The 13429-nt window shown below is 35.8% G+C and overlaps 1 protein-coding gene across 4 annotated transcripts in view; it reads left to right on the top strand.

Annotated features, from left to right (window-relative positions):
* LOC121385383 overlaps positions 1-13429 on the top strand; it is a 55557-nt gene that overhangs the window by 30816 nt on the left and 11312 nt on the right. For all 4 annotated transcript variants that reach the window (XM_041516050.1, XM_041516048.1, XM_041516051.1 and 1 more), the window contains 3 exons: positions 7622-7936; positions 9365-9391; positions 12916-12988. In XM_041516050.1, coding sequence (XP_041371984.1) covers positions 7622-7936; positions 9365-9391; positions 12916-12988 — 415 coding nt within the window. The remainder of the gene's footprint in view (positions 1-7621; positions 7937-9364; positions 9392-12915; positions 12989-13429) is intronic.

Below are 13429 nucleotides of genomic sequence, written 5' to 3'. Positions count from 1 at the left end.
ATGTCTGTTTGTTTGCCATTGACGACGTTTATATTCATTGAAGAATGTGTGTTGTCTTCCTTTTATGTCTGTTTGTTTGCCATTGACGACGTTTATATTCATTGAAGAATGTGTGTTGTCTTCCTTTTATGTCTGTTTGTTTGCCATTGACGACGTTTATATTCATTGAAGAATGTGTGTTGTCTTCCTTTTATGTCTGTTTGTTTGCCATTGACGACGTTTATATTCATTGAAGAATGTGTGTTGTCTTCCTTTTATGTCTGTTTGTTTGCCATTGACGACGTTTATATTCATTGAAGAATGTGTGTTGTCTTCCTTTTATGTCTGTTTGTTTGCCATTGACGACGTTTATATTCATTGAAGAATGTGTGTTGTCTTCCTTTTATGTCTGTTTGTTTGCCATTGACGACGTTTATATTCATTGAAGAATGTGTGTTGTCTTCCTTTTATGTCTGTTTGTTTGCCATTGACGACGTTTATATTCATTGAAGAATGTGTGTTGTCTTCCTTTTATGTCTGTTTGTTTGCCATTGACGACGTTTATATTCATTGAAGAATGTGTGTTGTCTTCCTTTTATGTCTGTTTGTTTGCCATTGACGACGTTTATATTCATTGAAGAATGTGTGTTGTCTTCCTTTTATGTCTGTTTGTTTGCCATTGACGACGTTTATATTCATTGAAGAATGTGTGTTGTCTTCCTTTTATGTCTGTTTGTTTGCCATTGACGACGTTTATATTCATTGAAGAATGTGTGTTGTCTTCCTTTTATGTCTGTTTGTTTGCCATTGACGACGTTTATATTCATTGAAGAATGTGTGTTGTCTTCCTTTTATGTCTGTTTGTTTGCCATTGACGACGTTTATATTCATTGAAGAATGTGTGTTGTCTTCCTTTTATGTCTGTTTGTTTGCCATTGACGACGTTTATATTCATTGAAGAATGTGTGTTGTCTTCCTTTTATGTCTGTTTGTTTGCCATTGACGACGTTTATATTCATTGAAGAATGTGTGTTGTCTTCCTTTTATGTCTGTTTGTTTGCCATTGACGACGTTTATATTCATTGAAGAATGTGTGTTGTCTTCCTTTTATGTCTGTTTGTTTGCCATTGACGACGTTTATATTCATTGAAGAATGTGTGTTGTCTTCCTTTTATGTCTGTTTGTTTGCCATTGACGACGTTTATATTCATTGAAGAATGTGTGTTGTCTTCCTTTTATGTCTGTTTGTTTGCCATTGACGACGTTTATATTCATTGAAGAATGTGTGTTGTCTTCCTTTTATGTCTGTTTGTTTGCCATTGACGACGTTTATATTCATTGAAGAATGTGTGTTGTCTTCCTTTTATGTCTGTTTGTTTGCCATTGACGACGTTTATATTCATTGAAGAATGTGTGTTGTCTTCCTTTTATGTCTGTTTGTTTGCCATTGACGACGTTTATATTCATTGAAGAATGTGTGTTGTCTTCCTTTTATGTCTGTTTGTTTGCCATTGACGACGTTTATATTCATTGAAGAATGTGTGTTGTCTTCCTTTTATGTCTGTTTGTTTGCCATTGACGACGTTTATATTCATTGAAGAATGTGTGTTGTCTTCCTTTTATGTCTGTTTGTTTGCCATTGACGACGTTTATATTCATTGAAGAATGTGTGTTGTCTTCCTTTTATGTCTGTTTGTTTGCCATTGACGACGTTTATATTCATTGAAGAATGTGTGTTGTCTTCCTTTTATGTCTGTTTGTTTGCCATTGACGACGTTTATATTCATTGAAGAATGTGTGTTGTCTTCCTTTTATGTCTGTTTGTTTGCCATTGACGACGTTTATATTCATTGAAGAATGTGTGTTGTCTTCCTTTTATGTCTGTTTGTTTGCCATTGACGACGTTTATATTCATTGAAGAATGTGTGTTGTCTTCCTTTTATGTCTGTTTGTTTGCCATTGACGACGTTTATATTCATTGAAGAATGTGTGTTGTCTTCCTTTTATGTCTGTTTGTTTGCCATTGACGACGTTTATATTCATTGAAGAATGTGTGTTGTCTTCCTTTTATGTCTGTTTGTTTGCCATTGACGACGTTTATATTCATTGAAGAATGTGTGTTGTCTTCCTTTTATGTCTGTTTGTTTGCCATTGACGACGTTTATATTCATTGAAGAATGTGTGTTGTCTTCCTTTTATGTCTGTTTGTTTGCCATTGACGACGTTTATATTCATTGAAGAATGTGTGTTGTCTTCCTTTTATGTCTGTTTGTTTGCCATTGACGACGTTTATATTCATTGAAGAATGTGTGTTGTCTTCCTTTTATGTCTGTTTGTTTGCCATTGACGACGTTTATATTCATTGAAGAATGTGTGTTGTCTTCCTTTTATGTCTGTTTGTTTGCCATTGACGACGTTTATATTCATTGAAGAATGTGTGTTGTCTTCCTTTTATGTCTGTTTGTTTGCCATTGACGACGTTTATATTCATTGAAGAATGTGTGTTGTCTTCCTTTTATGTCTGTTTGTTTGCCATTGACGACGTTTATATTCATTGAAGAATGTGTGTTGTCTTCCTTTTATGTCTGTTTGTTTGCCATTGACGACGTTTATATTCATTGAAGAATGTGTGTTGTCTTCCTTTTATGTCTGTTTGTTTGCCATTGACGACGTTTATATTCATTGAAGAATGTGTGTTGTCTTCCTTTTATGTCTGTTTGTTTGCCATTGACGACGTTTATATTCATTGAAGAATGTGTGTTGTCTTCCTTTTATGTCTGTTTGTTTGCCATTGACGACGTTTATATTCATTGAAGAATGTGTGTTGTCTTCCTTTTATGTCTGTTTGTTTGCCATTGACGACGTTTATATTCATTGAAGAATGTGTGTTGTCTTCCTTTTATGTCTGTTTGTTTGCCATTGACGACGTTTATATTCATTGAAGAATGTGTGTTGTCTTCCTTTTATGTCTGTTTGTTTGCCATTGACGACGTTTATATTCATTGAAGAATGTGTGTTGTCTTCCTTTTATGTCTGTTTGTTTGCCATTGACGACGTTTATATTCATTGAAGAATGTGTGTTGTCTTCCTTTTATGTCTGTTTGTTTGCCATTGACGACGTTTATATTCATTGAAGAATGTGTGTTGTCTTCCTTTTATGTCTGTTTGTTTGCCATTGACGACGTTTATATTCATTGAAGAATGTGTGTTGTCTTCCTTTTATGTCTGTTTGTTTGCCATTGACGACGTTTATATTCATTGAAGAATGTGTGTTGTCTTCCTTTTATGTCTGTTTGTTTGCCATTGACGACGTTTATATTCATTGAAGAATGTGTGTTGTCTTCCTTTTATGTCTGTTTGTTTGCCATTGACGACGTTTATATTCATTGAAGAATGTGTGTTGTCTTCCTTTTATGTCTGTTTGTTTGCCATTGACGACGTTTATATTCATTGAAGAATGTGTGTTGTCTTCCTTTTATGTCTGTTTGTTTGCCATTGACGACGTTTATATTCATTGAAGAATGTGTGTTGTCTTCCTTTTATGTCTGTTTGTTTGCCATTGACGACGTTTATATTCATTGAAGAATGTGTGTTGTCTTCCTTTTATGTCTGTTTGTTTGCCATTGACGACGTTTATATTCATTGAAGAATGTGTGTTGTCTTCCTTTTATGTCTGTTTGTTTGCCATTGACGACGTTTATATTCATTGAAGAATGTGTGTTGTCTTCCTTTTATGTCTGTTTGTTTGCCATTGACGACGTTTATATTCATTGAAGAATGTGTGTTGTCTTCCTTTTATGTCTGTTTGTTTGCCATTGACGACGTTTATATTCATTGAAGAATGTGTGTTGTCTTCCTTTTATGTCTGTTTGTTTGCCATTGACGACGTTTATATTCATTGAAGAATGTGTGTTGTCTTCCTTTTATGTCTGTTTGTTTGCCATTGACGACGTTTATATTCATTGAAGAATGTGTGTTGTCTTCCTTTTATGTCTGTTTGTTTGCCATTGACGACGTTTATATTCATTGAAGAATGTGTGTTGTCTTCCTTTTATGTCTGTTTGTTTGCCATTGACGACGTTTATATTCATTGAAGAATGTGTGTTGTCTTCCTTTTATGTTTCTTTGTTTGCCATTGACGACGTTTATATTCATTGAAGAATGTGTGTTGTCTTCCTTTTATGTCTGTTTGTTTGCCATTGACGACGTTTATATTCATTGAAGAATGTGTGTTGTCTTCCTTTTATGTCTGTTTGTTTGCCATTGACGACGTTTATATTCATTGAAGAATGTGTGTTGTCTTCCTTTTATGTCTGTTTGTTTGCCATTGACGACGTTTATATTCATTGAAGAATGTGTGTTGTCTTCCTTTTATGTCTGTTTGTTTGCCATTGACGACGTTTATATTCATTGAAGAATGTGTGTTGTCTTCCTTTTATGTCTGTTTGTTTGCCATTGACGACGTTTATATTCATTGAAGAATGTGTGTTGTCTTCCTTTTATGTCTGTTTGTGTTTGCCATTGACGACGTTTATATTCATTGAAGAATGTGTGTTGTCTTCCTTTTATGTCTGTTTGTTTGCCATTGACGACGTTTATATTCATTGAAGAATGTGTGTTGTCTTCCTTTTATGTCTGTTTGTTTGCCATTGACGACGTTTATATTCATTGAAGAATGTGTGTTGTCTTCCTTTTATGTCTGTTTGTTTGCCATTGACGACGTTTATATTCATTGAAGAATGTGTGTTGTCTTCCTTTTATGTCTGTTTGTTTGCTATTGACGACGTTTATATTCATTGAAGAATGTGTGTTGTCTTCCTTTTATGTCTGTTTGTTTGCCATTGACGACGTTTATATTCATTGAAGAATGTGTGTTGTCTTCCTTTTATGTCTGTTTGTTTGCCATTGACGACGTTTATATTCATTGAAGAATGTGTGTTGTCTTCCTTTTATGTCTGTTTGTTTGCCATTGACGACGTTTATATTCATTGAAGAATGTGTGTTGTCTTCCTTTTATGTCTGTTTGTTTGCCATTGACGACGTTTATATTCATTGAAGAATGTGTGTTGTCTTCCTTTTATGTCTGTTTGTTTGCCATTGACGACGTTTATATTCATTGAAGAATGTGTGTTGTCTTCCTTTTATGTCTGTTTGTTTGCCATTGACGACGTTTATATTCATTGAAGAATGTGTGTTGTCTTCCTTTTATGTCTGTTTGTTTGCCATTGACGACCTTTATATTCATTGAAGAATGTGTGTTGTCTTCCTTCTATGTCTGTTTGTTTGCCATTGACGACGTTTATATTCATTGAAGAATGTGTGTTGTCTTCCTTTTATGTCTGTTTGTTTGCCATTGACGACGTTTATATTCATTGAAGAATGTGTGTTGTCTTCCTTTTATGTCTGTTTGTTTGCCATTGACGACGTTTATATTCATTGAAGAATGTGTGTTGTCTTCCTTTTATGTCTGTTTGTTTGCCATTGACGACGTTTATATTCATTGAAGAATGTGTGTTGTCTTCCTTTTATGTCTGTTTGTTTGCCATTGACGACGTTTATATTCATTGAAGAATGTGTGTTGTCTTCCTTTTATGTCTGTTTGTTTGCCATTGACGACGTTTATATTCATTGAAGAATGTGTGTTGTCTTCCTTTTATGTCTGTTTGTTTGCCATTGACGACGTTTATATTCATTGAAGAATGTGTGTTGTCTTCCTTTTATGTCTGTTTGTTTGCCATTGACGACGTTTATATTCATTGAAGAATGTGTGTTGTCTTCCTTTTATGTTTCTTGTGTTGCCATTGACGACGTTTATATTCATTGAAGAATGTGTGTTGTCTTCCTTTTATGTCTGTTTGTTTGCCATTGACGACGTTTATATTCATTGAAGAATGTGTGTTGTCTTCCTTTTATGTCTGTTTGTTTGCCATTGACGACGTTTATATTCATTGAAGAATGTGTGTTGTCTTCCTTTTATGTTTCTTGTGTTGCCATTGACGACGTTTATATTCATTGAAGAATGTGTGTTGTCTTCCTTTTATGTCTGTTTGTTTGCCATTGACGACGTTTATATTCATTGAAGAATGTGTGTTGTCTTCCTTTTATGTCTGTTTGTTTGCCATTGACGACGTTTATATTCATTGAAGAATGTGTGTTGTCTTCCTTTTATGTCTGTTTGTTTGCCATTGACGACGTTTATATTCATTGAAGAATGTGTGTTGTCTTCCTTTTATGTTTCTTTGTTTGCCATTGACGACGTTTATATTCATTGAAGAATGTGTGTTGTCTTCCTTTTATGTCTGTTTGTTTGCCATTGACGACGTTTATATTCATTGAAGAATGTGTGTTGTCTTCCTTTTATGTCTGTTTGTTTGCCATTGACGACGTTTATATTCATTGAAGAATGTGTGTTGTCTTCCTTTTATGTCTGTTTGTTTGCCATTGACGACGTTTATATTCATTGAAGAATGTGTGTTGTCTTCCTTTTATGTCTGTTTGTTTGCCATTGACGACGTTTATATTCATTGAAGAATGTGTGTTGTCTTCCTTTTATGTCTGTTTGTTTGCCATTGACGACGTTTATATTCATTGAAGAATGTGTGTTGTCTTCCTTTTATGTCTGTTTGTTTGCCATTGACGACGTTTATATTCATTGAAGAATGTGTGTTGTCTTCCTTTTATGTTTCTTTGTTTGCCATTGACGACGTTTATATTCATTGAAGAATGTGTGTTGTCTTCCTTTTATGTCTGTTTGTTTGCCATTGACGACGTTTATATTCATTGAAGAATGTGTGTTGTCTTCCTTTTATGTCTGTTTGTTTGCCATTGACGACGTTTATATTCATTGAAGAATGTGTGTTGTCTTCCTTTTATGTCTGTTTGTTTGCCATTGACGACGTTTATATTCATTGAAGAATGTGTGTTGTCTTCCTTTTATGTCTGTTTGTTTGCTATTGACGACGTTTATATTCATTGAAGAATGTGTGTTGTCTTCCTTTTATGTCTGTTTGTTTGCCATTGACGACGTTTATATTCATTGAAGAATGTGTGTTGTCTTCCTTTTATGTCTGTTTGTTTGCCATTGACGACGTTTATATTCATTGAAGAATGTGTGTTGTCTTCCTTTTATGTCTGTTTGTTTGCCATTGACGACGTTTATATTCATTGAAGAATGTGTGTTGTCTTCCTTTTATGTCTGTTTGTTTGCTATTGACGACGTTTATATTCATTGAAGAATGTGTGTTGTCTTCCTTTTATGTCTGTTTGTTTGCCATTGACGACGTTTATATTCATTGAAGAATGTGTGTTGTCTTCCTTTTATGTCTGTTTGTTTGCCATTGACGACGTTTATATTCATTGAAGAATGTGTGTTGTCTTCCTTTTATGTCTGTTTGTTTGCTATTGACGACGTTTATATTCATTGAAGAATGTGTGTTGTCTTCCTTTTATGTCTGTTTGTTTGCCATTGACGACGTTTATATTCATTGAAGAATGTGTGTTGTCTTCCTTTTATGTCTGTTTGTTTGCCATTGACGACGTTTATATTCATTGAAGAATGTGTGTTGTCTTCCTTTTATGTCTGTTTGTTTGCTTCGGTTTTGGTTTCTTTTTTCATTCTTGGTTTCATTCTTTATTTCTTAAGAATTCACGAAATTTGACCATCAAGCATGGCATCTGAAACAACAGCAACAGACAGCTACGCCTCTAATGGCCGCCGTCCCCGAATCAGCTGTCATTGTTACGTCCATGACGTCAGTCGTACCAGAAGCAACTACTGTCCCCGTAGAGATTGTCGTCCCTAAACAGATTGCATCAAAGCACAACTTGCACGATTTTCTCATCGGGAAGAGCTTCTCAGACATGGCTTACGAAAGCGACATTAGCCCTGATGACGTGGATCTCCAGGTGGTTGACTTTGAGCTCGAGCTTGGTTGTGGCAGTGGCAGTGGCGGTGGCGGTAAGCGGCTCCTCTTCTTTGTTCTACGTTATTTACTTCCTCCGCATCCTTCTTCGTCTTCAACATTATTTTCCACATTTAACCAAAAAAAGAAGGTGGGGGGGGGGGGTTTTGGGTTTTTTGTTTTTTTGTTCTTATGATTTTATTTTTCTTCGCGGTTTTTTTTTTGTTTTTTGTTGGCCTTCTTTATTCCTTCTTCTTCTTCCCTCATCCTACTCCTTTTATTCTTCCTCAACTGCTTCAGCATCAGCAATAGCACCATCATCATCGTCGTCATCATCAGCATCATCATAATCAGCACCATCATCATCATTATCAGCACCATCATCATCATCACCACCACCACCATCGTCATTATCACCATTATCATCATCTTCATAATAATAATAATCATCATCAATATAATCATCATCACCATCATCAACATCATTATCATCACAATCACTCTCTGTGCTTCCACCAGGATTTTCGTTCAGAGGGTTGGCAAAATAGTTGGACGTAAACTGAGCCCCCGAAGAGGACGAACATGCTAGAGGGGTTTGGGGACATGCTTCCCCGTAAACAGTTTTGAAATTTCAGTTGCCTTTAGATGCATTCTTTAGTACATGTATACTTACAGAAAGGTATATTTTCAGATATATTTTAATAATAAATTCACGGGGTTCGTACGGGATCCGGAACAGCCCCTAGGGGAAACATTGCATTCTAGATCAAGACTCCCTCCCCACTTCCCCACAAGCAGCCAGAAGTGACAAACCACGTTGAGTTGTGCTCATCCACCATTTCCATTGCCTCTTTTTAAAATTGTGAACTATTACAATTCTTCTTCTCCTTCTTCAATTTCTATCTCTCAAAAAGAAATTAGCAAGTTGACGCTATTTGTGTTACTAGTTATTATTCCCGGAGCCCTATCACCCATATACCGGCCTCGGTGGCGTCGTGGTTAGGCCATCGATCTACAGGCTGGTAGGTACTGGGTTCGGATCCCAGTCGAGGCATGGGATTTTTAATCCAGATACAGACTCCAAACCTTGAGTGAGTGCTCCGCAAGGCTCAATGGGTAGGTGTAAACCACTTGTACCGACCAGTGATCCATAACTGGTTCAACAAAGGCTGTGGTTTGTGTTATCCTGCCTGTGGAAAGCGCAAATAAAAGATCCCTTGCTGCCTGTCGTAACAGAGTAGCCTATGTCGCGACAGTGGGTTTCCTCTTAAAAAAAACAGTGCCAGAATGACCATAATATTATGTTTGACGTCTAATAACCGATGATAAGATAAAAAAAAAATCAATGTGCTCTAGTGGCGTCGTTAAATAAAACAAACTTTACTTTACTATCACCCATATATTAGAAAGGTGTCGCCCTTCTATGTTTATTTTTATAGAATACTTTTGACACGATATCTCATTTCACCTGTTCTTTATTACAGATGAGCCCACGCCTTTAGATGGAGGAGGTAGGTAAACACTTCTCAAATATAAATTTTCATTTTCATTTCAACTTATTTTTTATCTGGCCTGTCTGTCCAGGACAGTGGGTTAGTTGTTAATTATTAGTGGTTCGTGAGAGAGAAGAGGGTGCAGTGGTCTTACACCTACCCATTAAGTCGTTAAAACTCGCTCTGGGAGAGAGCCGGTGTAAAAGGACCTCCATAGCTTAGGAACCATAGTCCTACCCGGACTTTCATTCCTGGTTTATTTTTAAGTTGTTTTTATCTTAGGACTTGTATTCCTACCGGACTTAAATTCCTTCTACAGCAGTGACAGAAATACTAGTCCGGCAAATTAGATGTCCGTTTATTATACTCTGCAATTTGCACGAGCTGCCAGAAAGACACGTGTGATAGATAAGTGTACGAGTCCCTTAAGATTATTGTGGGTTCAAATCTCCATGTCAAAAAATATTTTTAAGTCTGAATATCAACTTAATTGTTTTTACTTCATAGACTTGTGGATCAGACACGTAAGTGAATTTTTGTAATCGTCTTACATTTTTGTTACAATATTGAAGTAGTACGAATATCTTGCTTTTTACAAAAGTATATAAAGCAACTACAGATATAAAGTAGGCTATATGTCCATGTGTCCAACACGATGAAATATACCCCCCCCCCCCCCCTCAATATATAGCCCAAAATTGTTTTAAATATATATATATGAAAACTGGTAACTCCAAAAAAACTAACATTTGGTGAACAACAAAAGACAATTTCTATATGCACCAACATAATTTTTAATAATATGTTTTGTAAGTTTATATTTTGACGGTAAGTCACAATCTGAATAACTGTGATTTTTTTAATCTTTGCCCGGTCGGACTTCCATTCCTCGGAATCCTAGTCTGTGGGACCTGTATCCCTAGGAATTTAAGTCTGTGGGACGTGCATTTCGAGGAATGTAAGTCCGTGGGACTTTTATTCCTGGTACTCCTAGTCCACAGGACTTTCAATCCTAGTATTCCTAGTCCTCTGGAATTTATTTCCGATAGTTTGCTTATTACATATATATGATTCCTGAAAATCACTGAAATAAAACTTTAAAAACTGTACTTAGTTCTAGTAGTTAGTACTTATAACTAGTACTATAATGACCAGTTACTACAATATAAAATAACAGGAATAATAAGCATGAACATTTGATTTTTTATTGATGAACAATTAAAAATAGCATCAAAACACCTGAAATTAATTACCACTGACTGCATTATAGCAGTTTCGACCATAAAAAGCATAAGATATCAGTTGGGGAAAGGGTCTCTATTATAATACCTGGCCGTTAGGAACATCATAAGCGTTCGATACTGGGTGGAGGTGTGAGTCGGGGGGGGGGGGGGGGGGGGGGGTCACGTCACTCCCCCATTGGGGGGGGGGGCAATGGACACGTTCGGGCAAAATGAGCTGACCTAAAATCTTCACCATGCATATCCATAATTTTACTCACAATATTAGTTGTAATCCATGTAAAAATGCAGACTGATTTGCTTGGAATCCTATTTAGCGTCTTGGTAGTAATGCGAATATAAATATACCTTGTGTTCCAGATTTGGACATTTTCGTTTCATTCGGGCAATAATGATCAGCATGCCTCCCCCACCCCTTCTCCCAAAAAGGGAGTCTGGATGCCTATTGCGACCAAAACGGTCAGGTGTAAAAGTGTCATGAGTAGTTAGTCTGTTCAAAAGGATCTTTGTAAATTGTGTGTGCATATTATTAACAGTATGATAATTGTTCTATGATTACTGTTTTGTTTTAGTCGGTCTAGTAGCCCATTGAGCTGCTAAACCTCACTCTTAGTCATTGATATTTCTATTAATTGATAAACATTAATAAACACCATTTAACATATTAGTTTATCGATGGTATGGTTTGTTGGGACTAAGATATCATAGAGGCTAGAGTCTGATATGTCATATGTTAGACCAAATTAAATTTTAAAATGAGCAAAATTGACAAAGCAGACACATGTTCAGTAAGCTATGCAGGGGAGAGGTCAAGAAATGTGCTTTGAAGAGGGGTGTTTAGAACACGCCACCCCACCCCCACCACACGCTATGTACACACGCCTGCAACATTATTGACAGAAAGGCACAAACTTAAAATTATATAATAACAAGATAATGTATATAACGCAAATATCACATTGTTATAGTTAAATTATTATTATTATTATTTATTATTATTATTATCAAATACCAATATATAATGTCTAACAGATAATTGTGTTGGTATATCATATGGGCAAGATACACTTATTTGCGAGTACTAATATGCTTCGAATTATGGTAAATGTTTTTGAGTTTTATTAGTTTGGAACAATACGCAATGAATAAAGACCTTGGTTCTGCTCATGTAATAAGGTCAACAAAATGTGTACAAACTCTTGCAAATTATATAAATGGAAAATATTGGAATAAATAGAAAATATTTAAATAAAGAGAGGCGCTAATATCCTAAGTTAATTAAGTTTTCGTTTTGTTTACATTTATAATTTAATTTTTATGTGTACGACCGGACTTAAATCTGGATTGTCCAGGAATGCAAGTCCGGCCCGGACTTCATATCCTGGCAGTCAGGCCAGTATTCCTAAGGAACGTAAGTCCTAGGACTTGCATTCCTAGATATATTAGACCTAGGACCTGCATTCCTAAGAGATTAATTCCGGGCAGACCACTGTTCCTACGGACTTGCATTCCGTTTACACCGGTACCGGGCTGTGAACTCTGTACCTGCCAGCCTTATGTCCGATGGGTTAACCACGACGCCACCGAGGTCGGTTCAAATATAAAACCTTGTTCCTGAACAACTTGGGGCGTAGCTTTCTTATTTTCTTTATTACTTAAGGAACCGGAGCAAAGCTCCAGAGTGGAAGAAGACATTGTAGAAATTAGGAACATGATAGACATCCTATATGAATCATAAGACGATGAAATAGGAATGAAATTCGATGTTTTCCTAATGCTAGATATGTCAATTATATACACCATCACGCATAGGTTAAGAACACTTTAAATGGAAATACAATTCTAGAAATATAACAAACTGCTGTGAGATAGATGAATTGTACATTTAATTCTCACTTTCTGAGGAATTTTTTAATTTTTTACATTGATACTTAGCATACTGAGACACATTCCTTATATGTGTGCACATATAAAAAGTCTCAAATGCTGAGCCATATTTGAATAACGTCCATAATTATTTCCTAATATTTCTGATAATTATGTAGTTAGTTTTATTGCCCCGATCGCGATGTATTTTATTCTAGACATGTTCCTGTTGTCGGTGTATTATTCTTGGTTTCGGTGACTGTCGCATTCAAATATTATGGATCCTGGTAAATCATCTAAATGTACCATGTTGGTGGTCACTATTAAACAAAGAATAATTAAATTTAATGATTTCATGACCAATCCTAAAATATCACATTTCGAAGAGCGTGAAACGAAGTGCTAACCACATTAATAAATATTTGCCTTTTGCAGGAATTGCTGGAATCGTGATTGGAATCGCAATATTCTTTGGAATGCTTATAGTTATAATCATATGGATTAAAAGGTACGGACCAGAGGCCACTTGAGACGAAGTTGCCGGAAAGGGGAGAGGGTGCACAAATATATAATCCAGCCATGATTTGTTAATAGGCAAATAATAATAACAACAACAACAGTACAAGATAGGAAGCTGCCTTTTGCACTACATACTTACACTACATATACAGAGCTTCACATACGTTGTTTTCGCTTCTTATTTATTACATACCTATTCAATCTTACTATAGTGATAAAGGCCTTTTGAAACCGTGTAATAAATTTATTCTGTATCGCACATATGTGCAATCTGGACCGGAACTTTTAAATGGGGAATTCCCTTTTTCTTTTTACAGCAGTTAGTGCCTTTTATTTACTTGCGTCATATATGATTTACAAATGACGTCATATTGTATTTGAAACATTACACAAGGCTGCCGCAGAGTATGATTCTTAACGTTAAATGAAT

This window comes from Gigantopelta aegis, chromosome 11 (assembly GCF_016097555.1).
Source record: "Gigantopelta aegis isolate Gae_Host chromosome 11, Gae_host_genome, whole genome shotgun sequence".
Lineage (NCBI taxonomy): Eukaryota > Metazoa > Mollusca > Gastropoda > Neomphalida > Peltospiridae > Gigantopelta > Gigantopelta aegis.
Note: the sequence above shows the minus strand (reverse complement) of the source record. Positions and strands in the feature narration are given on the sequence as shown.